The 27,187-nt window shown below is 42.7% G+C and overlaps 1 protein-coding gene across 1 annotated transcript in view; it reads left to right on the top strand.

The window, feature by feature from the left end:
• TRPC6 (transient receptor potential cation channel subfamily C member 6) overlaps positions 1 to 27,187 on the top strand; it is a 68,308-nt gene that overhangs the window by 30,338 nt on the left and 10,783 nt on the right. The window contains exons 2-6 of the mRNA XM_053385678.1: positions 14,702 to 15,476; positions 16,508 to 16,687; positions 17,875 to 18,039; positions 23,999 to 24,212; positions 26,683 to 26,916. Coding sequence (XP_053241653.1) covers positions 14,702 to 15,476; positions 16,508 to 16,687; positions 17,875 to 18,039; positions 23,999 to 24,212; positions 26,683 to 26,916 — 1,568 coding nt within the window. The remainder of the gene's footprint in view (positions 1 to 14,701; positions 15,477 to 16,507; positions 16,688 to 17,874; positions 18,040 to 23,998; positions 24,213 to 26,682; positions 26,917 to 27,187) is intronic.

The following is a 27,187-nucleotide window of genomic DNA, read 5'->3' as shown; positions in this document are numbered from 1 at the left end:
TCTCCAGAACTTTTCATTTTGTTGTTGTTGTTTAGTTGTTTAGTCGTGTCTGACTCTTAATGACCCCATGGACCAGAGCATGCCAGGCACTCCTTTCTTCCACTGCCTCCCACAGTTTGGTCAAGCTCATGTTGGTAGCTTCGAGAACACTGTCCAGCCATCTCATACTCTGTCATCCCCTTCTCCTTGCCCAATATCCCCCCTTCTCTTTCCCAATATCAGGGTCTTTTGCAGGGAGTCTTCTCTTCTCATGAGGTGGCCAAAGTATTGGCGCCTCAGCTTCAGGATCTGTCCTTTTGGTGAGCAGTCAGGGCTGATTTCCTTAAGAATGGAGAGGTTTGATCTTGCAGTCCATGGGACTCTCAAGAGTCTCCTCCAGCACCATAATTCAAAAGCATCAATTCTTCAGCGATCAGCCTTCTTTATGGTCCAGCCCTCACTTTCATACATCACTACTGGGAAAACCATAGCTTTAACTATACGGACCTTTGTTGGCAAGGTGATGTCTCTGCTTTTTAAGATGCAGTCTAGGTTTGTCATTGCTTTTCTCCAAAGAAGCAGGCATCTTTTAATTTCATGACTGCTGTCACCATCTTCAGTGATCATGGAACCCAAGAAAGTAAAATCTCTCACTGCCTCCATTTCTTCCCCTTCTGTTTGCCAGGAGGTGATGGGACCAGTGGCCATGATCTTAGTTTTTTTGATGTTGATATTTTGCGTTCTCCTCTTTCACCCTCATGCTAAACCAGCAGTGGGGAATGTCTGACCTTCAGCCCTAATTAGGTCCAACAGTTAGTGTCAGCTCTGGTCAGCTCTAACTTCTGAAAAATTAAAAAAATTATATAAAAGGTGTGTCCATGTGTGTGCTAAGGATATTCTTCAGATTTGAAATCTTTCAACAGTTAGTTCCCCTGCAATAGATAAGTTGCATAACATTGGGAAACTTCAAACACCCATCAATATCTGCTCCCCCTCTCATACATGCACTTGAAGATACAGACTCTTGTCACATACCACTAACAAGCCACCCATTTTTGTATGTAGTTTACAGACAACTCTTTCAGGCTTGATTTTGAAGGAGCTGATAAGCTTTCTAGTCCTCCCAGGACTGCATCCTTGACTTGAGTTCTGAGCATCGTCTTGGAATTTGTGGGATTTCCCTTCCGAAATATATTAAGGAAAGAATTGTAAGCTTTTGCTATTACGTAAATGCATACATATGGGACGCTGGTGGCGCTGTGGGTTAAACCACAGAGCCTAGGGCTTGCCGATCACAAGGTCAGCGGTTCAAATCTCCGCCACGGGGTGAGCTCCCATTGTTCGGTCCCAGCTCCTGCCAACCTAGCAGTTTGAAAGCACGTCAAAGTGCAAGATAAATAGGTACCGCTCTGGCGGGAAGGTAAACGGTGTTCCTGTGCGCTGCTCTGGTTCGCCAGAAGCGGCTTAGTCATGCTGGCCACATGACCTGGAAGCTGTACGCCAGCTCCCTCAGCCAATAAAGTGAGATGAGCACCGCAACCCCAGAGTCGGTCACGACTGGACCTAATGGTCAGGGGTCCCTTTACCTTTAAATGCATACATATTGTTTGAAAACTCCAGTAGTAAGCATGCTAATATTTCAGATATTGCAATATTTGCTCTGTGGGACAAAACATCATGGATCTGCTGTTACCCTGACTTTTGTTAACTCAAAATTCACATCTCCATTTCTATCAGCGATGACTTCAGTGCCAACCATCCTTTGCTACATCAGTTGCTTGCTTCTCTTATTTTCAGGTTTCTACCTCCCTACTTCTTTGAGCTCTCTGCATTTCCATCCCTCTCTCTGCCTTCCCTGCCCTTCTGTCACATCAGTCAGAGGCATCATGAACACTACCATAGCCACAAAATCCCTCAATGCATTGCAATATAAATTGCTGCAGCAATGGTTTCTTTCTGGCAGCGGGTTAATTGCTCTATCTTGTCTGAAAGACAAATGAAATAGATGAGTGCTTTGGTTTTGTTTTTATGGCGAGTTTACCCCTGATATCTGGAGCCAGCACTGGATTTTTTCTTCTTCTCTTCCTTCTGAGTACAAACAGCAATCAACATCAGGCCTCTAAATAATTATAAGCTAAACACATCCTATCAGATAAATATTTATTAGAAATGCCCAATTAGGCAGAAATAATAGCTAATTTTCCTTGCTACCATTAAAAATGTCGGCCATTTTCTGCTTCAAGAAGCAGAGATGTGAGTTGGGAAACGTAAAACAAAATATTGCATCATAAAACAGGACAAGGGCAAGCACATTTCTGTTACATTTTATTTATTTACTTACTTGTTTATTAAATTTGTATACCACCCTCTATCTGAAGATCACAGGGCAGTTCACAACATAAAAATACAAAATGAGAACACAAAATACATAATCATCATAAAAAGCAAACCAATAGCCCCAACACATTTTAAATGCCTTACAATGTTTAATGACATCAATCTAATTACATGGATTGGTTTTACCTAAATTATGTGTTTTGAACTCTGCCACGCCACTCCTGGCTCCTGGTTGGATACAAACAAAGCAAACATATAAATTACCTGGGATGTATGCCTCATTCAGGTCAATGAGATACATATAAGAGTTGTGCTGCAAGTTAGTTGAACTTCAGTCCCATTGAAATCCATTGGATAATTTATTAATGACTTAAGTCCCCATTGATTTAAATAGCAACTAAGTTCAACTAATGTAGACTGGCTCCAACCATCCATACTTTGTCTATGCCCCATTGAATCCTTAGTAGAGCCAGGAGAAAATGGTACTCATTGTCCTTTCTGTATTTTTTATATGGTAGCTATATTGGAGCTTTCTTTCTTTCTTTCTTTCTTTCTTTCTTTCTTTCTTTCTTTCTCTCTCTCTCTTTCTCTCTCTCTCTCTCTCTCTCCATTATCTTTATGAGGACTTTAAAATGGGTGCTACTCAACAAAGTAGATCTGCTAGCACAATACTTAGGGCTGCATAATGGAACTTTCCTTCCTTCTCATTTCTCTGTGCACCTCTTGAATCTGTTCCAGGGTTCCCCCAAGCCCTTCAGAGAAGATTTGGGGAGGGCAAGGAGATGCATAGGAAGAGGGTAGGAAGGGAAAGTTCCATTGCACAAGTGGAAGTATTTCGTCAGATACTGCCTAATGTAATTATTCTTTCTAACTGGGTGAGAAAGCCATGGTAGTGCCCATTATATAATTTCACATAAAGCAAAGGGAATGAGTGTTTAATGTTTTAGCTTGAATGTGTCAAGCTTCCTGTTTACCGCATTGTGTGGAAACACATTCAGTTAAAGGGAATCTCAAGCTGTTGGATCCATTTACTTTGGCTGCTCAAAGCAGAGCACCCAATTTATTCCACCCAGAAGTTAAATTGCATTGCTGACATTTCAAATGGAGATGGATGGTTTCATTTCATACTACCTTGGCATGTTTTGCTGCGCAGCATCAGAGCTGCACTGTTTCACCAAGAGTGAAAGGAATAGGAAAATGAGACAAGAGATTTGGTGCACAACCAGCTCTGTTTGTAATGGATCATGCATTCTGCATATACTTAAAAATGTTATTTACAATTAAGCAGTATATAAATGTTGTTAAATAAAAATTGTGAAATGGGATGACTCATTTTCTTTAATTGATTTCATACAATGCAAACCAGTTAAGCGTAGAGTCAGATCAATGCTAGCCTATTAAGCTCAACTCCTAAAAACAAATTCATTTTATTAATATAATGTAAGACTGTATTGCTTTGAAGGCAAAAGCAAATTGATGGCTGGGACCCAAAAACCCAACCCATCAATTCCACATACCCCAAGGACTTGCTTGCATTCCTTGAGCTGAAAGTTCACACCACCACATAGCAAATTTGCTTTGAAACACGGGGGACATTCAAAAGCAGGTTGTGTTGTAGTGACATGGGATGTGTATGTCTGATGTTCAAAGTAAGCAAGCCAAAGAAATCTTAACAGGCACACTCAAGTCTTGGGGAACCAAAAGTAGCTTTTTGGATATTGGCCCATGACTGCCCTGAATTTAGTAAATTGGCTGTGGGTGAGTTGCAGGACATGGATCCGAAGGTGGCTTTGATGTCCAGATCCTACACTTGTTCCCTACACCACATTTTTATGGCCTTAAAAACAAACCAGCATCTGGATGAAGTAGCTTGGACTTCCAAAGAAGCATGGCTTCTCAAGAACCAAGTGAATTGATGTGATTTGGTCTCTTCACTGCCACTTCATTCATTGAGAGCCAGTGTGGGGTAGTGGTTAAGAGCGGTGGACTCGTAATCTAGGGAACCGGGTTCGCATCCCCGCTCCTCCACATGCAGCTGCTGGGTGACCTTTGGCCAGTCACACTTGTCTGAAGTCTCTCAGCTTACCTCACAGAGCGTTTGTTGTGGGGGAGGAAGGGAAAGGAGATTGTTAGCTGCTCTGAGACTCCTTAGGGTAGTGATAAAGTGGGATATCAAATCCAAACTCCTTCCCTTCTTCATCTTCATCTTCTTCTTCATTCTCTAATGTAGTCTTTGCCAACCTGGTGCTTTCTGGGTGATTTGGATTATGATTTCCGTCTTCCCCAGCAAGCATGGTAGCTGGGCCTGATGGGAGTTGTAGTCCAAAGCATTGGTCCAAAGGGCACCTGGCTGCTGAAGGATGCATGAATAGTATTAATCTCTTAATGCTGGTCCCATTGCAAGGCCAGACTGTTCATATAGCAGAAAGTTGCATTAAACATAAACATGTTGAGCCTAGATCCAGGAACTAAGCTGTTCCTACTCATTGCATTTATTGCCTGGAAACTTGGAAGAATAATTAAAACACTTCCCCTCCCCCCACCTTTCTTCCTCCCTTTATATAAAAACTAATTCTGGTATTCCATCTTGACTATATGGGACACTTTAAAAGCCTTTTAGCAGGAGGTGGTTGTTAAGAAAAGCAGTCAGTAAGAGGAAAAACAGATTGAGAGCTGATATTCTGAAAGATGCTGAAAGTCTGGAAGCTCAACATAAAAGCTCGAATTCCAACAGAGTCTACCAAAGATTAATAGCTGCTGCCAGAAGCAAGTTTAAACTCTGGGAAACTTCTAAAGCAGAAGCAGCTCTCATCCACTTTTCAAGCATGTTCATTACACAAGAAACAAAAAAACAGATTCCTTGCAGTTTAATAGACTAGTATTCCTATTTCTTATATTGATCTGGGGTGGTGATTGGTTTTGAATCTCACTCCCCCCTGTCCAGCCACAAATGCAGTTTTCTCTATATGGTTATTTCAAATAACATTATTAACAGTTACCGTATGTTTAGAAAAGTAGGATTATGCAATATAAAATAAAGCACTGTTCAGCATCTTTAGGCAGGGTCAGTAATTGTTTTATTTTAAAAAAAATGCCTGGTCAGATGTCTGCAACCTGTAATATACCAACTCCCAGTAAAGTTTCAGGCCTTGTTGATTTAAGACACAAAGATATTTGTCTTTGTTAGCTCATTTGTTAGTCGTGTCCGACTCTTCGTGACCCCATGGACCAGAGCACGCCTGGCACTCCTGTCTTCCACTGCCTCCCGCAGTTTGGTCAAACTCAAGTTGGTAGCTTCGAGAACACTGTCCAACCATCTCATCCTCTGTTGTCCCCTTCTCCTTGTGCCCTCCATCTTTCCCAACATCAGGGTCTTTTCCAGGGAGTCTTCTCTTCTCATGAGGTGGCCAAAGTACTGGAGCCTCAGCTTCAGGATTTGTCCTTCCAGTGAGCACTCAGGGCTGATTTCCTTCAGAATGGATAGGTTTGATCTTCTTGCAGTCCATGGGACTCTCAAGAGTCTCCTCCAGCACCATAACTCAAAAGCATCAATTCTTCGGCGATCAGCTTTCTTTATGGTCCAGCTCTCACTTCCATATATCACTACTGGGAAAACCAAAGCTTTACCTATTCAGACCTTTGTTGGCAAGGTGATGTCTTTGCTTTTTAAGATCCTATCTAGGTTTGTAATTGCTTTTCTCCCAAGAAGCAGGTGTCTTTTAATTTCATGACTGCTGTCACCATCTGCAGTGATCATGCCTATTTTGGTAATAGACTGTGTAACTGAGTAGAGTGGTATCTCTACTTACAAACTTAATTTATTCCAGAGGTCCATTGTTAACCTGAAATCGTTCTTAACCTGAGGTACCACTTTAGCTAATGGGGACTCCCGCTGCCGCCGCGCCACCACCACGCGATTTCTGTCCTCATCCTGAGGTAAAGTTCTCAACCTGAGGTACTACTTCCAGGGCAGTGGAATCTGTAACCCGAAGTGTTTGTAACCCGAGGTACCACTGTACTCAAAACTCTTCCTTTCCCCCACTACTCAGAAAACCCAGCTTTTGCTGTGGCATATTGCATGTTTTGGTTAAAGACCCCAATGTGTTTTCCTTGTGTGTAGGCGTATGCTCATGTAGACAAAGACACATGGCAACAGGGTGTACACTTACAACAATTGAAGCTTTTATATACTAAATTAGAAGCAGCTGTCATTGTGAATAGTGTGGATGTAGCCTACACGGTGTCATGATAAGTGGCAGAGGAATGTCTTGTTTTCTATCACTTGCAGTGCTGCTTGAACTCTTTCTGAAAAACACATTAGACAAAACACTGACACACAAACAACTAGAAACAATGTCTTGGATCCCTGCATTCCCAGGAGCAGAAGTCTACTCATAGGAGTCTCCCACTGGTGGAAGCAGGGAGAGGAAGAAGATGGCTTTTGTCAATTCCCTCTTCCTAATAGAAGAGTTCGGATTTGGATTTGATATCCCGCTTTATCACTACTCGAAGGAGTCTCATAGCGGCTAACAATCTCCTTTCCCTTCCTCCCCCACAACAAACACTCTGTGAGGTGAGTGAGGCTGAGAGACTTCAGAGAAGTGTGACTAGCCCAAGGTCACCCAGCAGCTGCATGTGGAGGAGCGGGGAAGCGAACCCAGTTCACCAGATTACGAGTCCACCACTCTTAACCACTACACCACACTGGCCTGGGGGTAGGAGGAGCATTGAGGTAGCTCTGGGGACAGTAGAGGGAGGTGAAATAGATCGAAATCACCTTATTTCAACCAGCAGGAGCCCTTTAATATTAAAATGACATAGGTGGAACAGCTTTGCTGCCCCAATAGGATTTAACTACTGCTGCCACCCTGGCTACCATTAAACTTTTTAAAAGCCCCTATCTTGAGACCACCTTCTGAGTCCCTTCTCCCAATGCCACATCCCTTCAGAGACAAGGTTGACATCAACAAGGGGGAACGTTTTTTGGCTGTGGCATCCACATACTGTATTTTGGAGTTTTTAAAAAAATCATTTTATGCAGTTGTTCACTTTATTTGAACTGTACTTTTAGAATTGTGATCTTCTAAGCAGCTCCATAAATCAGTTCCGGTGAAGGGTGGCATATAAATATTTTACATTAAATAATTACATCAATAACCAGCACCTAAGAGATCTGAACAAGACCCTCCCACCATCGTATCTTGTTACTCCTTTGTGCCTTGCTATTCAATGAGCATTTTATGGAATAAATGTCTATCTGTTCCCTAAATTATGGTGTACAAGTTTCCAGCTTTATTCAAAGACAGCCCTTCTGCTGCTGGGATATCACTAATGGAGCAACTGATTTACAACTACTTTGGATGCATGCTGTAGTCTGGTCAGGAGGGCTCTGTCTAATCCCCCTTCAAGATTGCACACCTTGCTATGTTTCCCATGTTTTTTCAGCTCTTAGTATGGATGATGCTTAAATAAGGTCATACCCAGACTCTTTGAGCATACTTCTGCCTCTCTAACAACCATATTTGGACTGGGTGGTGATTCCTTAGGTATGCCAAATAATTTCTTCCCCCTATATGCCAAACTCCTTTACTTATTCCAAAACTGGTTTTGTGGAGATCCTCCTTCTTTAGAAAAGCAAAACTGTACATAATTCTTTGCTTCTTTGGCGATACCTTTTCCCTGCATGACAGCCTGTCTTTAGCAATATGGTGAACAATTACATCTCCAATCTCTTCATTAATTCCATGTATTTATTAGATTTTCAGAGCTTAAATCTGGATTGATAACTACAGGAAGATGGTGTCAGTTCTTGTTAGCAGCAGAGATGAGTTCCCTCTTTCGTTTTTCTGCCCTTAGAGAAGAGTGAAATAATGCTGTTTGGACACTTAAGGGCGCCGTGGAAGGCCTCATGTCTGAAGAAAGACGTGTGCCCTGGCAGCAAATGAGCCTTATAGGAGATAAGAAGCAGGAAGAAAAGTGGTGACTTTTTGGAAGGGAACTGCACCTGTGTTTTTTCCCATTTCCCCACCCTGCTTGCCTTTCCCCAGCAATCCTGTATTTGTCGTCTGTTTCTCCCCATGCCACTTCTCTGCAAAAATGTGCCCAGAGTGGCTTACGGCCTATCAAATTAGCAATAGCAATAAGAACGTATTAGAAGTGTCGCATCCCAGATGATGCACTTATCTGGATAATTTGGATTTGGGGCTCAATCTGCAAACATCCTGGGACTCCACCCTGTCATTCAGCTGGAGTAATGCAAACACTCCCATCCTGGCTCGCAACTGGAAGGGCTTTCTTTATAGCCACTATTAGGGTGAGGCGATTGAACAATCTAACATGTGCGAGGGATTTGTGGGTTTTGAGTGCAATAGAGAGATTCTTGTGAAAGCAAGCTGCTCACTTGGAGCTGTCTGTGGTCCTGTAACTTTTGACCTGCCTGACCACCTTGAAGCCCAGTGGGATTTGACATCAGACCTGAACACAATGAATGTCTTTCTTTCAAATATTCTGCTTCCGGCATCAGCCAGAAGCGATTAAATTTGAGGATCGTTACAGAACACAGCAGGAAAGTGATGAAATGACTCTCCCCTTTCCTAGCTTTTTCAAAAAAAATTTTTTAAAAAAAACAATTGCCAAGCAGAAAGTGTTGTCCTCCAAGACAAATACATGCACAGATGTTAAGTCTTGTATGCAGTCATCCACATGGCATCAAAACAAACTTGGAAAATCTTTTGCATTGCAGATTAAGATCACATCCACAGTGTATACTTGTGAATCAAATCAATAATAATATTTTGTTGTCCTCACTTCAACTATTTACTTGTGTTTTTACTTTGCATTTTTAGTCTTGAAACTAAAAGTAAAAACACAAGTAGCCCTGAGATCTTGTGAGGAAAGGTGGTATATAAATTTTAATAATAATAATAATAATAATAATAATAATAATAATATGCTTCATTCTGTAGCATTAAGATTATTTTCCATAGTGGCTGCTGTAACTCTGTATGCTACTTTGATTATGGTGTGTTGCTGTAACATAGAGTGAAAAATAGAATATTAAAATGATATTTATTATTAATGACAGCTATTATTTATTAAAGCTATATGTTGCCTCACACTTCCTTTAGGCATCCATATTGAGGATTCGACAGTATGCAGATTTATTTAAATTTAAACCATTAATAGGCGGATGATTAATCTTTCCCAATTTTGTAATTGCTTGACAACCCTAATTAAACCCTTGATACTGCAACTGAGATGTCTGAAATATGGGAATAGATTTGGACTTGTAACATATTTATTTCACAGGAAATCTAACTGAAATTATCAAATGACTTGACTATCAGTAAAATTTATTTCTGCTTTTAAAATATCAAACCCTTGTTTATGTTCCTGAGGATGTGGAATTTTCTGAAAAATACTCGGTTTTGTTTTTATGGGCAAATCTTAGAAGAAACCATTTTCTGGTTTGTAAATAAACTTGAGCATGGGATCACTGGACTGTGCCAGAAAGAGAAAAAGCTCCACATAACTGCAGTGTAGTGAAGCATCGCAGACTCCAAAGCTGGTTTTATTTGATATTATTTCAGGGTTCTTAGCTGTTGCTGCTTTTTCTACTGGTTCAGCGGCCTTAATTTTGTTGTTTTACTGCTTTTTTGGAGTTGCTTTTTGGTGTCTCTGTGTTGAAATCCTTGGATGCTGAATTGGCATTCCTGTTCAAGAATGAAAAGAAATTGAATTCAGTGCCCCCTATCATTTGGTTGAGGTCCTTTTATTCTCCAGTCATCACCAATCTATACACCCCAGGTTTGTCTCTTATTTGCTTAGGAGATTTGGACAACAGATAGTGAATTCTATCAGATTTTATCCAGGGTATGCGTGTGTGTGTGTGTGTGTGTGTGTGTGTGTGTGTTTTTGGTGGTCGTGGGAGTTGGTGTCTTTATTGTTGAAAAGCCTTTGCAATCTCTCTGAAGGTCTTTCAGGGTTTTTCTTTAAAAGCAAGCAGCATTGTTGGGTTTAATGGTTTTCCTTCTACCGAGGATTTTCTGCAGAGTGCTTTGGCAGGAAAGTGTTTTGAAAGGCTGTCTTGCAAGTATACTTTACGCTGCATACATTGCGGTATTAGAAAGATTCGGGGAGTGATAGCAGGTGAAGTAGCACCCTTCGTGACCCGAGTGTGGTGAGTCATGATAGAAATCGATGGTTCTCACCATGTGAAAAGAGGCCCTCATGCAAACAGATGTTAAGATAAGCACGTCTCCTTCCCAGTCTTGGGGGAAGCATAAGGGCACTCTTGGGGAGTTGGTGGAGACCCAGTGGGGCCAACCACTGGTGCCTGTCATGGGGACCCCCAAATCAATGGAAGATATTGCAGAATACAGCTAGAGAGGACCCAGCAAAGGGCACATTGCTACATGCCCTGTGCTCAGTCAGAATCTGGTCCTGCTTCTTAGCCTGCCAGGGCCATTTTGGCACAGTCTGACCCCCTCCTTTGGTAATCCTCACAGAACTCTAGCCCAATGGTTGCCATTAATTTGATTTTGAATTGATTTTTAAATGAATTGTTTTTAGAATGCTGTGTTACTTTTATTTTTGTTAGCTGCTCTGAGTCCGGCTTTGGCTGGGGAGGGTGGGATATAAATAAAATTATTATTATTATTATTATTATTTGGAGAGCATCAAAAGCAAATCCTTTCAAACTTACTCAAATGATCCACAGAACTGATGACTTCTTCTTCTTCTTCTTCTCTTCCTCTTTTCTGCTGGGTTATTGGGAAGGAGGAAGTTTTATGATTTCATGCATCTAATTTTAGTTCCCATTTTATAAACTGTGATGCTTTGAAGTCTTAAGTCTATATCCAAAGATAGCAGGGCTAAGGCAGAATTTGGAGAAAGGGCTTGACCTGTAACTGCAGATTATAATAGAGAATACATGATTCTCCAAAAGTTTTAAATGTTCCCACCAAACATGAATAAATGAACCAATGAATACAAGAACTGTTATTTTTTAAAAAAAACAACAGCATTTTTTATTGGTTTATAAATAAATACAATAAGCATTAAGCACTTATCCAGCAGTACAGCCAATGGTCTTGGATTGAATTCTCTGCTAGTGGGTTTTGTAAGGTGCCGCTCTGGAATCTGTTCCCTGCCACTTGTTGGTAAACGTTTTAACTGTGTGTTTTCATCTGATGCGGACAGGTATTGCTCAGTTTGAAAACTGGTTGATGGCTGAGGTCAACTATGCCTCTGCAACTAGAAAAGTCCTAAGCCTAAAAAAAATGAAAAGCAGAATAATAATATGAAGTGTTTAATAGGTATTATCAGCTGGGCATGGAACTAAGTTTTGGAACAGTTTCCTGTGAGTGCCCAGTGGGGGTGGTTCATAGCGCAGACAAAAGTCTCAGAATCCTCTCATAGGTGACCTGGTTTGGTTATTCTCATAGGCTAGACCCAACCTCTAGCTGTGGTTCTGCTTCTTTCCCATTTCATGAACTGTCTTGCTTTTATTAGCCTTACATAAGCTACTCTGGGGAGCTTTTTTTTGGCTGAGGAGAAGGATGAAAAAAGCTTCACATAAACAAATCTTAGCATTATCTCAACATTTGACCCAACACAGGCGAGTCATTGAGGGTAAAGTGAAACAGCATAATTTAGATGTTGCATGGATTCCACTTATATCAATAAATGTCATGGTTCCACTGGACCACCAGCATACCAAACAGCACTCCAGTAATGAGGATAACAACAATACAGTGGTTCCTCAGGTTACAGACGCTTCAGGTTACAGACTCCGCTAACCCAGAAATAGTACCTCGGGTTAAGAACTTTGCTTCAGGATGAGAACAGAAATCACACGGCTGCAGCGGGAGGCCCCATTAGCTAAAGTGGTAAGGTTAAGAACAGTTTCAGGTTAAGAACGGACCTCCAGAACGGACCTCCAGAACGAATTAACCCGATGTACCACTGTAGAACTCTTTTTATGTTTATTGACAAGTTATTTCATTCAGCAGACATGTTGCTCTTTTCATACATTTTTTGGGGGGTTGTGGTCTTATATGCACATTTGTTTTGTGGAATCTTCTAATTTCCTGTTTTCTCTGAGCTGGATGAACTCATGAGGTGGGTGGGGTGACGTTGGCCCCCATTTCTTCTATCATTTGGAGAGCAGGTTGTTTAAATTATAGTTCCCAAAATACATATGATTAGCCTACACTGCAGTAGTGAGATGTTGAAGCTTCTTCATGAGGTTAACTGTGGTAGCAACCACGTTGGGGCTGTTGTAATGCAGTGGTATACAGGGAATCACTTGTTGCACAGTTATATTTTGTGCATTGGCACCCAAACACAGCGATGAGCAACCCGACAAAACAATACGGGTGTTATGTAATGATCAATCTGCTGGTTGCTGGGACCTATCCTCTGCAACCAGGACAGCTCTGTAACGTTGGCACTTAAGTTGGGAAGGTTAGCGTAGAGATGGTGCCTTGTTGCAGGGATGCAGGGAAGGAGAAGGGCCCATAGCTTAGAGGTAGAGCATCTGCTTTGCATGCAGAAGGTCCCAGTTTCAGTCCCTGGCATCTCTAGGTAGGACTGGGAGGTTCTGTCCGGAACCCTATCACTACACTGCCAATCATTGTAGATAATACTGAGCCAGATAGACCCCAATGGTCTGAATGACTATAAGGCAGCTTTCTATGAGTTCCAATAATAATAATAATAATAATAATAATAAATAAATAAATAAATATAATAATAATAATAATAATAATAATAATAATAATAATAATAATAATAATTTTTATTTATACCCCGCCCTCCTCAGCCAGGCTCAGGGGGGCTAACAAGCAATAATAGAAACAAGTTGAATGAATACAACTTAAAAACAAGATTAAAATACAACATTAAAATATTGAAACATTAAAATATTAAAATGCAGCCTCATCACAGGAGGAGAAAGGAAAAAGAAAAAAGGAAGGGGGGAGGGGAGGGAATAAAATTGGCTCCAAGCCAAAGGCCAGGTGGAACAACTCTGTCTTACATGCCCTGCGGAAAGAAATCAGATCCTGCAGGGCCCTGGTTTCATGAGGCAGAGCGTTCCACCAAGCCGGAGCCAGAGTTGAAAAGGCCCTGGCTCTGGTTGAAGCTAATCTAATTTCCTTAGGGCCTGGGACCACTAGGGTGTTGCTATTTATGGACCTTGAGGCTCTCCGTGTGGCATACTGGGAGAGGCGGTCCCGTAGGTACGAGGATCCTAGGCCGTGAAGGGCTTTAAAGGTCAAAACCAGCACCTTAAATCTGACCCTGTCCTCCACCGGGAGCCAGTGCAGCTGGAAAAGCACTGGGTGAATATGCTCCCATGGCAGAGACCCCGTGAGGAGCCTCGCTGCAGCATTCTGCACCCACTGGAGTTTCTGGGACAGCTTCAAGGGCAGCCCCGCGTAGAGCGAATTACAATAGTCAAGCCTGGAGGTGACCGTCGCAGGGATCACTGTGGCCAGGTCAGGGCGGGAAAGGTGAATGTGCAATGCCACTTAGTTGTCCATTGTACCCATTTTTGCTATTTTATTATAGTTGTTAGCCACATTGGGTGCTGCTTTCACCTGTTCTTTTCATAGTTTGTTTTTAATGTTAAGTTAATTTGGTTCTGTCGGTCTATAACTGGAGGTAAGGCTCAAAGCAGGGGTGGGGAAGCCATAGATGGCAAGCCTGGTCATTTGGCTTGTGAAGCCATTTTCATAACCTCCACTATTCCTCTGATGAAAATCAGGGCACGTGTGTTTTGGAGCCACGCTCTTGTTGGAGCCAGCTGACACACATGAAAGCACAGCACCACTCTAAGTGCCAGCTGCAAGTGTTGGCTTATCTTCTTCCCCGAGCACAGTGTTAATGGAGGGGGGAAATGGGACATTCTGGTATCAAATCAGAAGCCAGGACAGCTTCTGTAATTCCAGGATTGCCCTGGGAAAATTGGTACGCTTGAAGGCTATGCATTTTGTCCAAGCTGCACCCACCTACCCCACACCTGGTAAAGTTGGGACTTGGATGAAAGGGTCTTTGCAGAAACCACTGACCAGGTTATTAGTAGTGCCTGTAAAGCCCCTTGCACACAGATTCTGAAGCATTGACAGTCAGCTGACAATTGGTGCTTGGGAAGCATTGTGCAAAGGAGCTTTGCTGATTTCAACCTGCACAGGCAAAAATAGGTCACTTGGCATCACTTGGGTTGTCCCCATCTGTCTATCAATTTCAGCCCATGGATGTGAGTGGAGATAAGGATTCCTCAGCCTTGGCTCCTTCCCTTACACAGGTCTAAGAAATGCTTTAAAAAGAAAGCAAAGCAAAGCAAAGCTGAAGACTTAATTATTTCTCTCTTTCCCTACAGTAGAGGCGCTGAGAACAGACATGCCCTCCGACAGCAGACTATTGTCCGAGAGAAAGGCAGGAGGCTTGCCAATCGTGGGCCAGCATATATGTTTAATGACCACTCAACCAGCCTATCTATTGAAGAGGAGCGTTTTTTGGAAGCGGCAGAATATGGCAACATTCCTGTGGTCCGCAAGATGCTGGAGGAATGTACCTCGCTCAATGTGAACTGCGTGGACTACATGGGGCAGAATGCTCTGCAGCTCGCCGTCGCGAATGAGCACCTGGAAATCACCGAGCTCTTACTTAATAAGGAGAACCTGTCACGGGTTGGGGACGCCCTGCTCTTGGCCATTAGCAAAGGTTATGTCCGGATAGTAGAAGCCATCTTGGGTCACCCTGCGTTCGCCGAAGGCAAGAGGCTGGCCACAAGCCCCAGCCAATCGGAGGTGCAGCATGATGACTTTTATGCCTACGACGAAGACGGCACCCGCTTCTCTCACGACGTGACCCCCATCATCCTAGCTGCTCACTGCCAAGAGTACGAAATCGTGCACACCTTGCTGAGGAAAGGCGCTCGCATCGAGAGGCCTCACGACTACTTCTGCAAATGCAGCGAATGCAACGAGAAGCAAAAGCACGATTCCTTCAGCCATTCCAGGTCCAGGATCAATGCCTACAAAGGTTTAGCCAGCCCTGCTTACCTTTCCTTGTCTAGCGAGGACCCCGTAATGATTGCCTTAGAACTGAGCAATGAGCTGGCTGTGCTTGCTAACATTGAAAAAGAATTCAAGGTAAGTTGTTTTGGGGTTTTTTTCTCCTGGGGTTAGGGGTTAGTTTTATAACAGGAGGCCACTGCTGGATCAAGCCATCTACTTTAGCCTCCTGTTTCCATTGGTTAATGTAAAAACATAAGAAGATCCTGATGGTTCTGGGCAATGCCCCATCTTGGTCAACCACCGTGGGGAACCTGCAAGTAGGACCCAAGAACACTCTTCCCTTTTGCCAGGATTTTTTTTTTGAGGGGGTATGTGGCTGCTGCTGTCTCTGCTGCCACTCCCACCCCGCCAGGCATTCTGATGCCACCCACCAAAGCTGGTCTACTACAAAGTGCTTATTTTTTCCTCCTTTCAATGACACATGGGCCACTCTAGCCATGTGACTTTGTGGTAGAGAAGGACTTTCTGCTATAGCCTTATCCTCCAAATGTCTCTAGGAAGTCCACAAATAGGGATTGAAGTTTTGTCTCCCCAGTGTCTGGCATTCTGAGGTATACTGCCCCCCAGAGCATTTGTGGGGGGGTCAATTTAGTTATGAAAATGTGGAGCTGTCATTGTTTGGCCACAGGCTAAGAAGCCAAGCACAGCTAAGGATGTTATTGATTACTCAGCCTACGGTGGAAAAAATATATATTGTCATGCCAGTTTAAGGGGAATCTAATGAACCACCTTTAGATCACTTTCACATTGCCAAAGATGAGGACAAAAGAGGGTGCCAGTTTGCACAAAACATGTGCATGCTAATTTGCATGTACAGGTGCAAATTTATAAGTAATTACTTTAATTTTAACCATGCATCTCACCATAGTGGGGGAGACTGCAGCCTGGTGACCTATGTGACTGCTTGGTTTGCTGCTGTGCAGATGATCACTGCTGATTGGGAAAATGCAAGCCCCACCTCCTTCTCCTCCTCCTAAAATGGACTTGGAGCAGGCAGAACTTGTGCCAGTCACCTTTGAATAAAGCTAGATGGGTCACTAGTTAATGTTATGCTTGTTGCTTATTTAAAAAAATGGCCGATTTCTGTGGCTTCTTTTCCTTCACAGAATGATTACAAAAAATTGTCTATGCAGTGCAAAGACTTTGTGGTTGGACTTCTTGATTTATGCAGAAACACAGAAGAAGTAGAAGCTATTCTAAACGGAGATGTTGAGCTGCACCACGGGGAGCACGGACGCCCTAGCCTTAGCCGCCTAAAACTTGCCATAAAGTATGAAGTCAAAAAGGTAAGCTCTGGGTTAAGCAGCTGATTGGGTCAGAGAGATGTTTCCATTAATTTCCTTCCCATTTATCTTCCTATCCAAGTACCAAGTATCCAAATAACACACAGAGTTCCATGAACATTTGTCCTTGTCCCAATGAATCAGCATGTGAAGATAAACCTTCCTGAACTTTCTGGATAATTTGGAAGTGCTTTTGACATTCAGTTTAGCATTTATATATCCTGCAGTACATAAGCGGAAACCTACAGGACATACAGCCCACATGTAGTACATGTTTCAGGGCTATAGCTAAGTGGTAGAGCACATGTTTTACACCCAGCAAATCCCAGGTTCAATCCCTGATATCTCCAGGTAGGACTGGGAAAGATCCCTTTCTGAAACCTTGGAGAGCCACTTCCAGTCCAACAGAGCAGTGTTGTGACTTGGTGCAAGGCAGCTTAAAGGCAAATATAAATAATTGGAACTAGTCCTAAATCCTAACAGACTGCCACTGAAGTCCTTTCAAAATTGGCATGTTCTGCATAAACCTGGGCCGCCCCAGTCAAAATTACAATATAGCCTGATTGCATTACAGTCCCTTCCCCTCAAAAAAACCAATTTCAATGAAATGGAAGCCTTTGAAGGCGTGGAGAGGTCCATGTGAGTATCAACTACATGGGTGGAGGACACCCAACTTTGGAGAAAGTTGCTCTATAGCTTCCTGCTGTGCAGATTTTATTTAAATGTAGCTAAAGCGCACCTCACATTTTCAGAGGCACAAGGCCTCTCCTACAAAATGCTGTGATCCAATAAAAGGGGATGGATGCTACCACCGTGCCTAGATTGAAAAAATTCCCAGAGGCATCTTTCAAGCCATGTCTGAACACAATTTGCACCATCTGCTTGACCCAACCTGGCAGTTTTTATTTGTAGTAAGAATCTTCTGGGGAAACCTGGAGGGAAAAAACATTTTAAAGGATGAAATTGCAGAAAACGTACAACCCAGTGTGTTGTCTTGACAAGTAAACTTCCTGCCTTATATAGGCATGTATTGCGCACAGAAGCTTCTTTCATGCACACCGCTGCTCTTCCCTCTGTGATAATCACATGAAGATTACCTGCATTGTTTCTGTTTTAATACCTTCGCTAGTGGCTAATTATGAAATGAGTGGTGGTAATGTTCTCTTGTACTCCTTTCCTTTGTCGTTTAGTTTGTAGCACATCCAAACTGCCAGCAGCAGCTCCTCTCTATCTGGTATGAGAATCTGTCAGGTTTACGACAACAGACGATGGCAGTGAAGTTTTTAGTGGTTCTTGCTGTTGCTGTTGGGCTGCCATTCCTGTCGATGGCTTATTGGATTGCTCCATGCAGTAAGGTACTAGTTGGTGCAAGGTTGCATCAGCCTTTTAAAACAGTTTCTGTACTTCGTTTGCATGCAGATTTGAAAGTGGGCTAAAGTGAAGCATGCACAATAAACAAGAGAGGCACTTAGCAATGCTTTAGTAGCAAGTTATTTATTGTAATGGCGTGAAGGCAGGATCACACACCTTGTTCTCAACAAAAACCAGCGAAAGCATTATGTTCAACTTAATTTGCTTTTCATTTGTGAAGGTGGCAGGAAAGGGGGAGAAAACAGTGGCTGAAAGGCATCATTTATGTCTTTTGTATATGTGCCTGGCTGTTTGTTAGCAACACACATGCATATAATCTCTCTTTCTCTCTCTGTGTGTGTATATTTTATCATTTGAAGCCTTAAGCCTTTTAAACTAGTGTACTGGTACTGAAAATGGGACAGCTTGAAGCTAACGAAAAATCTGATTGCATAATGAAATACCAACATCCAATATCAACATTACATTACAAATATCAACAGCAATGACAGCATCAACACAAAACAAGACGCCATGCTGGTGCTGCAGTCCAGTTACACGAGCATAGCAGCTAAATGTTTACATTGCTGTGCAATTGCCTTTAAACTGAAGACCCAGGGGAGCAGGCCCAGGGCAGTAAGAAGATAAAGAGATTTGTGACATGTTGAACACTAGCTGCCCAGTACACATGTAACACTAAGCCAAACTATGGCTGAGCACAAATGAGCAAGTACCCACAGACTGAAAATCATGGCTACTTTGCTGCTGGGTTGGCTTATCATTGGTTGGCTTAGTGTTATGTCCAAACCCAGGCTCCCTAAGACAAACCATCAGTGCCAAACCAAACCTTGTGGTTTGTCTAGAATAAAACAAGCCACTAGCCTGGGTTCAGAAGCAATGCTGAACCAAATCATGGCTTAGCACTGTGCAGCATGGCAGCAGCAGTGCTGGGTGGAGTTAAATGGCTGTGATTTTTACTCCATGCGCTTGCTCATTTATTGGCTTGGCTTAGCATTGCATGTGGACCAGGCCATTGTGGCAGAAATGTTCCCAGGCAACTGAAACTCTGGAGAGCCACTGCCAGCCATACTGGCTTTTTTTTTTTTTACTGCTGCTTATTACGTCCCACATCTGTCTTCAGCCCGCTCTGACCTGCTTTCCTGGCACCTTCAAGTGACGCTATTTCCCAGCCTCATCCTCACTTGTGAATGCAGGCAGGTAATCAATTTGAAAGGACACTGCCAAGGTATTTCGTTTATCATTTACAAAGTGTGTTTTAATCATTGCTGTCTTTAACCATCCCCCTGGAAGCTTTAAAAAGGAGCTTGTCAGTATAAACAACAAGCTTTATTAGGGGGAGGGAATAGTCATTTAGCCTCTGAGGGGACTGACAGACTGTTTTGCAAAAGAAAAACAAAACTATTTTTAGGCTGCCGCCCTAAACAAACTTACTGGAGCATTAGTCTCAATGAATTAGACTTGCTTCTGAGTTAAAGTGTGTGTTGCTACTTATTTATTTGGTTGGAGGATGAGGGTGGAATGAAGATTTCCTAAAGAATTTAGCAGACTTGTGTGCCTAGCATTTGACTTTACCAACCTTTATTAATATTAGATTCAGCCATACTTAACGTTTCGTAAACAGTTTATTTATCTTTGGCCATTTTCCACTGGCCTTTCACTCCTTCCTAGCTTAAACAAGCTTAAGGAAAGGAAGAAAGTAGCTCGAGACTCTTCGTAATGGTGCCTATTAAATAGTCGCTGGAAAAATAAAAAATTGGGAGTATTTGTGGTTGACTCTGTTTTGAAAAATGAAAACCATTTAACCTCCCTTTACATATAAACCATTTGTTGTTTAGTCGTTTAGTTGTGTCCAACTCTTCGTGACCCCATGGACCAGAGCACGCCAGGCACTCCTGTCTTCCACTGCCTCCCGCAGTTTGGTCAAACTCATGCTGGTAGCTTCGAGAACACTGTCCGACCATCTCATCCTCTGTCATCCCCTTCTCCTTGTGCCTTCCATCTTTCCCAACATCAGGGTCTTTTCCAGGGAGTCTTCTCTTCTCATGAGGTGGCCAAAGTATTGGAGCCTCAGCTTCACGATCTGTCCTTCCAGTGAGCACTCAGGGCTGATTTCCTTAGGAATGGATAGGATTGATCTTCTTGCAGTCCATGGGACTCTCAAGAGTCTCCTCCAGCACCATATAAACCATAGTTATTGCAAATACAGTTTCCCTCATTCAGTGAGATATTATGTTTGCTTCCTTGTCTTCCCAAAGCTTTTCCCATGAGCAGCCGACTCACCACATCCTGGAACGTTTTTCCGTACACATCCTGCCTGACGCTTTTGACGTCTTGTGTTCCAACATGTCATGCACCCCTTTCCCTGTGTAAACTGACCAGAGCCTGCATGCCTCTCTAATCTGGCTTTGGTGTGATGACTATGAAAGTATTTTAAAACCTATGGGAAATTCCAATGCCTACTATTTCTAACAGTCTCTAATTTCAATCTAATGGTTATATTTATTCGCTTTCTAAAATATAATTTGCTACCCTCCAATAGAACTGAGCAAACAGGGTGGTTCATGTTTTCTATAGGCCTTACACAGAATCCTGGATCTTCCCCATCTTTTCCACATTTTTTGGTGGCTAGGGAAACAATTTCTAAATCTGCAATCCTATGCACACTTACTTGGGATTTGCTTCCATTGAATAGGTTTGGCAAGAGAAGGGAGACAGTCACAGAAGCACTCAGAATACTGAGTTGACCCTCTAATCCTTGGGTGAGAAGTCTTCTTCAGGCTGAAGGCTGCATTACCTGGTAGAAAGCTGGCAGGAGCCATATTTGAATAGTGGGCAGGGCCACATTCAACTGCACACCTGACCGACACACCCTTAACATACAGGGACATACACCATCATACACAGTCAAGTATACGCACAAAACTGTTTCCCATAGAAAGAGGCATAGATTTAATTCCTACTAATTCCACTTAAATTTCATCATACATTTTCCCTGTTGAATTCACAAAAAAAGTTCGTAAGCTAATAGCCATTGATATAGCCTTATTGTCCATGAATTTGTCTAATCCCATTCTTTTTTTCTTTTTACATTTTCCAAATTTATTATACGCATCTTACAGTTTTTTTGTTTTTTGTTTTTACTATTTCCAGCTTTGACAAAGTAATAATAAAATAAATAAATAATTTGAATAAAAATGTGCACCCCACCCCCATGACTATTCCATTATAACTATCCAACCTCCCAGAATTTCAACACCTCTTGCGATGGTTTGACCCCTTTCCGTTTTAACAGTACAAATTCTACAAACACCTTCCATATCTCCTTAAAATCATTTCTCCTATATACTCCCCATCTTACCTTAATAGCACATGTTAATTTATCATCTAATCCCATTCTAAAGCTGTCCAAGTTTCTGATCATTGCTGTATCTTGTAGAAGCGAATGCCGTAGTTTAAATATGCACTGTGTTAAGAAATATTACTTTTTGTCTGTTCTGAAGCTTCTAGCATTCAGCTTTATGAATGACCCTGGGTTCTAGTATCATGAAAAAGGGAGAGAAACATCTGTCTGCTTCCATGCACAATTTTTATGCATCTCTATCTTCTTCCCTTTTACTTGCTTTCTCCCCCAAATTAAAAAGCCCCAACCCCAAATGTTTTAACCTGTAGTCACAGAGATGTTGTTGTAGCCCATTGAATAATTTTGCTGCCCTTTTATGAGCCTTTCCCAGCTCTACCATATCCTTTTTAAGGTGAGGCAACCAGATCTCCAGAATTCCAAGTGTGGCTGCGCCATAGGTTCATAAAACAGCTTTATGTTTTGGTAGTTTTGTTTACAATCCCTTTTGTTACAAACCTAGCGTGGAGTTTGACCTTCCCACGGCTGACGCACACCGGCTCGACATTTTCGCTCAGCTATCCATCCCGACCCCAAGTCTCTGCCACTTCAGACTCCATTAGCATACATTTGGAGTTAGGACCTTTTTGCTGTTCTGTGAATCACTTCACACTTGCTCACATTGATCTGCATTTGTCATTTTTAAGCCATGCCCTGACACCCTTATTACCCAAGAAGCTGTCTGCCTTCAGTTCCCCAGAGCCTGGCAGGGAGCTGTAATCTCTGAAAAGACTGGGATGTATAGCTCTTCTCAGGCAGCTCTTCCCCCTTCCTGGACATCTGCCGCATCCCAATGGGCACCAGGTCCTACTCTGGCTCCTCCCAATTACAGCCCAGGAAGTGAAGCCCTCTGACTGCCAGCCAAGTACATCTGTGCCAGCTCTGGACTTCTTGCCAGGCCAGCAATGACACCTCTGCTCCTGGGAGGGCTGCAGGTGAAGGAAGATAGTCAGGGGTCCAGGTGGGGGTCTGGTGTGTGTGGCATCATCAGGGGCAGACAGCGTTCTTGGGGGGCTGGGTGTTTTTGGTGCTGAAAGTCTACACAGGGTTCCACTCCACTTCTTTGGCTAAGGCCCTCCTGGAGTTATTGTTGGTTTCTCAGCCTTGGGTCCCCAGATGTTGTTGGACTACAACTCCCATCATCTCTGAGCTCTGGCCTTGCTAGCTAGGGATGATGGGAGTTGTAGTCCAACAACATCTGGGGCCCCAAGGTTGAGAAAGGCTGGTCTAGACTCTGTCAGAGGCAGAGGGTAAGGGAAGCAGTTTTCCCATGATTTACTCCTGTCACACACAAGTGCCACAGCCTGGCCCTCTCCTGGGTTGCTGTGTATATATAAAAAATAAATTTCGATGATATGCAAAGTAACAGAGTAGCTTGCAGCTAGGAAGCTAAATAACTCTTCTAGGTGATTGATAGCTTCTTTGTAAAGACAATGTCCAATTCAAAAGAACTTTACTTTCATAAACATATAACTGAGAATATATTTACAATCACATGCTTAGTCAAACAAGGGTATGTTCTCACTTGAATTGTAGATGGAAGTCTTTGACGTTTCTTACGAAAGGTTTTTACTTTCAACTCAACAGTATTCTCTTTGTTCCTTACATGAAGCTCCTGCATGGGTTTCTCCCTATTAATGTTTAGGGATCTTCCTCTGTTTGTTTCACTTCAGATGTATCTCAGAGACACACACTATCCACAGCAGATTCCTGAGAAGTTTCTCTCAGCAGCCATTCTCTCTCTCACACACAGAGAAAACAGAGAGCAGTTAAAAACGACAGTTACTGGAATAACAGTCACAACAGAATGGAATGCCTCTCTCATGTGACTCACAGTCAGCCAATCACTTGAGAGCTACTGCCAAAGGAAATCCCCCATGTTAAAAGTACACAGTAATTTAACATAAGTAAACATTCCCTTTTCAGGAATTTAAACCATTATCCTTAACGTGAGTTGGAGAGGGATGCTCTGTAAGTGGACCACTGCCTGTCCACGCTGTGGTCATTGAAACACAGGAAACTGCGTTTATACCAAGTCAAAACTCTGGCTCCTCTAAACCAGTATTGTCCATGCTGGTTGGCAGCAGGTCTCCATGCTTACAGACAGAAGTCTTTGCCAGCCATCCCTGAAGATGCCAGACATTGCACTTAGGGACTCTTGCATGGGATTCATGTGCTTTACCTCTCAGTTATGCCTCTTCCCCAGCTGCGTTTCTTCAGTCTGTGGTTCCCACCTTGAAGGTGGCAGCAACCATTGTGCCATAGCATCAGCTGGCATTTCTACTCCTCTGTCCTCTGCACTGCTGTAATCCTGAGGTCCCTGGGCAATTTGAGCAACATACAGGGTGTATGGAAGTACAGAAAACTGCAGAAGGCTAATTAGAATAGCATTAAGGGGTAATTATTTTATGCAAAGCATTCTCTCTTGTTTCTTCACTGTGTCTGGCTGTTGTTTCTTTTCAATAGCAGCCTTCTCAAGATAAATTTATTTTGGTGGGGGAGTGATGTAATCTTTAAAATCTCTCTCTCTTTTTAATTTTTTGCAGTTGGGTAGAATAATGCGCGGACCCTTTATGAAATTTGTGGCACATGCAGCCTCTTTCACCATTTTCCTTGGTTTGCTGGTCATGAATGCGGCAGACAGGTTTGATGGCACCAAACTGAAGCCCAATGAAAGCAGAACGGATGGAAAACAGCTGTTCAGGATGAAAACTTCGTGCTTCTCGTGGATGGAGTTGCTGATTATATCATGGGTAATAGGTAAAAAACATATTGCAAAGCTGCGTCTTGCAACAATAGCAGAGGACAGTGTGTCTGTTAGGACTCTTTTCTCTTATAGTGGTGAAGTACGAGACACAAAGTGAAGGGTCTTGTTGAATTCCACATTCATTCATAGGTTGTGGGTGGAAAATGCCACAGCGTTCTTCCTTCCTTTCCTCTTTGGTGCTTTTCACGAAACACATGCATTTATGTGTTAGCACACCAAACAAGGAATATTTGAGGTGCATTTTCAGAATGCTCTGATTATATCAGATGATTTACTTATTCATACAAGCAAACACATTCTGAATCAGATCTGTTAAGTCTCTGCCAATTAACCTGGTTCCAAAACCCAGCTCCTACTTTCTTGGTTATAGAGAAGACAGTTCACCCCAGAAAACACAGTTGATTGTCACATCTTATAGCACCCAGCACCGTACAGATGACATGTTGTTATTAATTCATTTAAAATTTACATATCAGAAGCCTAGAAAAAGGGGTGCAAGTTTCAATGTGTACACATGTTACTCTTGTTATAGCTAAAAGAAAGAAAGAAAAGGAATACACCTTCTGTTTCCTTCTTCTAAGCCTTATGCAGAAAAAAGAGGTGGCATGTTACTCTGAAAGTGCCGAAAATTCAGGGAAGTGTTCTATAGAAGTGACAGCATGTTACATCAAATGAAACCAATCATTTCTGGCTGCATTATCTAAAATAAGAATTAAATCTTTTAAAGCCAATTTTTAAAAAGAAAGTTGATAGTTAGCAGGCAAGACAGTAACTTGATGCTAATGAGAGTATTCAGATATTGTCAGTGAGCACTGGAGATTACTAACATGCAACATCAGAGAAATCCAAATTGGTAGGAGATAGCGTTTCTGGTTGATTAGGTGTTATGCATTAGAAGCTACTATAAAATGTAATAAAAAGTTAATGAACCGAGAACTGTGAGAGACATGAAGGAGCAAGTAGATATCTGAAAGCTGTATAAATTGTGAAGGAGAAACGCACACAATCACATACATAGGATAATAATTATAACACACATTCATTCGTTTGAAATGCCATCTAAAACTCATAGCGAGCTGAAGATCTGTGCAGCACCTTTACATTTCCAGCTGCAGGAGAAGGCGGATGCAGCTCGTCCCAAATCTTTTTCAACTTTGGTTAAGATATCTTCCTCTTTTGCTGTATGGTAACAGCAGGGGGTGCTTTTAGGGTGCAGTTGCTCAAGGTGGCCCAGTCTTGAGTTAAATATTAAATTCAAAAGGGATCCCAGCTGCATGAAACATGCACTATTCTTAAGTAGTGTAGGGTGGTAGAAGAATGAGAAGCTCATTGTTCAGAGGCTGGCCTCTTTGCTCAATTCTCTCTCTCTCTCTCTCTCTCTCTCTCTCTCTCTCTCTCTCTCTCTCTCCCCCTCCCTCCCTCCCTCCCTCTCTCCCTCCCTCCACACACTAGCTCTCATCTCATATCAGCTTCTGCTTCTGCAGCAAAGCTCTGCTCCCAAGTCACAGCAGTCAGAAATGGCGTGGTCAGTTGCTAGGCTCTAAACATCGCTTCTTTACGAATTCACTACACCAGAAACCTTATCTGAATGATCATCCCTGGGGAGGCACAGCTCACCTTGGCAAATCTAGCAGGGAGGGAGGTTGTGACACGCTCTGCCATTCCAGGATTGCTAGCAAACTGGCCTCTCTCACCAGTGTTTGCTATAGAAGGGGTGCTGATAAAAGCTGTCGGTGTATGAAAACCCATAGCCGCCACATACATCTCCTGCTGCGCTGGTAAATTCAAAGCTAGAGTGCCGATATCCAGCTTGGAATTTGACAACTCCCCACAAAGCCAATTGCCACCCCACCATTTTTACATAATGAATAGGGAATCTGAATAGAATTTGTTGGTATGCGTCTTGAGAGACAATGGAATGCACCTCCAGGGGGTGAAGTCAAAGAGCTGCAGGATCACAGCGCCTGCTGTGGCTGCAGCAACCGGGAACTCATAACTGCTGCCTCCGGCGTTGTTTTTACTGCATTAGCAGCACTGAACTGACCTCCCTGCGCAGAAGCCTAGGCAGTGTGTATGGAAGTCCTGGGCTGCCCAGATGACAACACCCCACTCTTCAGCCTTGCTAATGTGGTCCAAAGGAAAGGAGAGCAATATGTTTGGTACCAGCTTGGCTGGAGGAGTTGCCGGAAGGAGGCGTACAAGGCACCCTCCAACCATCTTAGGGACTCTATACTCCAGATTTGCGTAGGGTTTAGTCCATAGGCTTTTCTTCTCCCGATGATGTCCCACAAAGCAATGGGTGGAATATTTCTTGTATAAATAAAAGAAGAACTTGGCTTTCATTTTTTAAAGCAGGTATCTCTACTTCTCAAGACACGGAACTCAAACAGATATATTTGACGTTTTTCTATGACATTTTGTGGAAAGCTAATGCTGTGTGCGCTCTCTTCTTTCCTCCTCTAGGTATGATATGGTCCGAGTGTAAAGAGATTTGGTCCCAAGGTCCCAAGGAATACCTGTTTGAGTTGTGGAATATGCTGGATTTCGGGATGCTAGCTATTTTTGCAGCTTCGTTCATTGCAAGGTTCATGGCATTTTGGCATGCTTCCAGAGCCCAGAGCATGGTCGATGCAGGTGTGGATATGAAGAACTTGAAAACGGTGACATTGCCTCCCAGTATAAAATACTACACTTTGGGTGAGTTTATGAACCATTGAGATTTGTGTTGGCTGAGCAAAGGAGAACTGTTCCAGTTCGGGTTCTACTCTCCTGATCAGGAGAAAGCTGGCTTGCTCCATCTTCCATGTGACAGGCCTTGAGATATTTGAAGATGGCTGTCATATCTCCTCTCATGTCTCCTGTTATCCAGACAAAACATACCAAACCCCCTCAACCATTCCTCATAAGGCTTGGGTTCCAGACCCTTGATCATCTTGATCACCCTCTTCTGCACACGTTCCAACTCGTC

The sequence above is a fragment of the Podarcis raffonei genome, chromosome 4 (assembly GCF_027172205.1).
Source record: "Podarcis raffonei isolate rPodRaf1 chromosome 4, rPodRaf1.pri, whole genome shotgun sequence".
NCBI classification, from domain to species: domain Eukaryota; kingdom Metazoa; phylum Chordata; class Lepidosauria; order Squamata; family Lacertidae; genus Podarcis; species Podarcis raffonei.
This window is presented reverse-complemented; position numbering and strand designations above follow the sequence as displayed.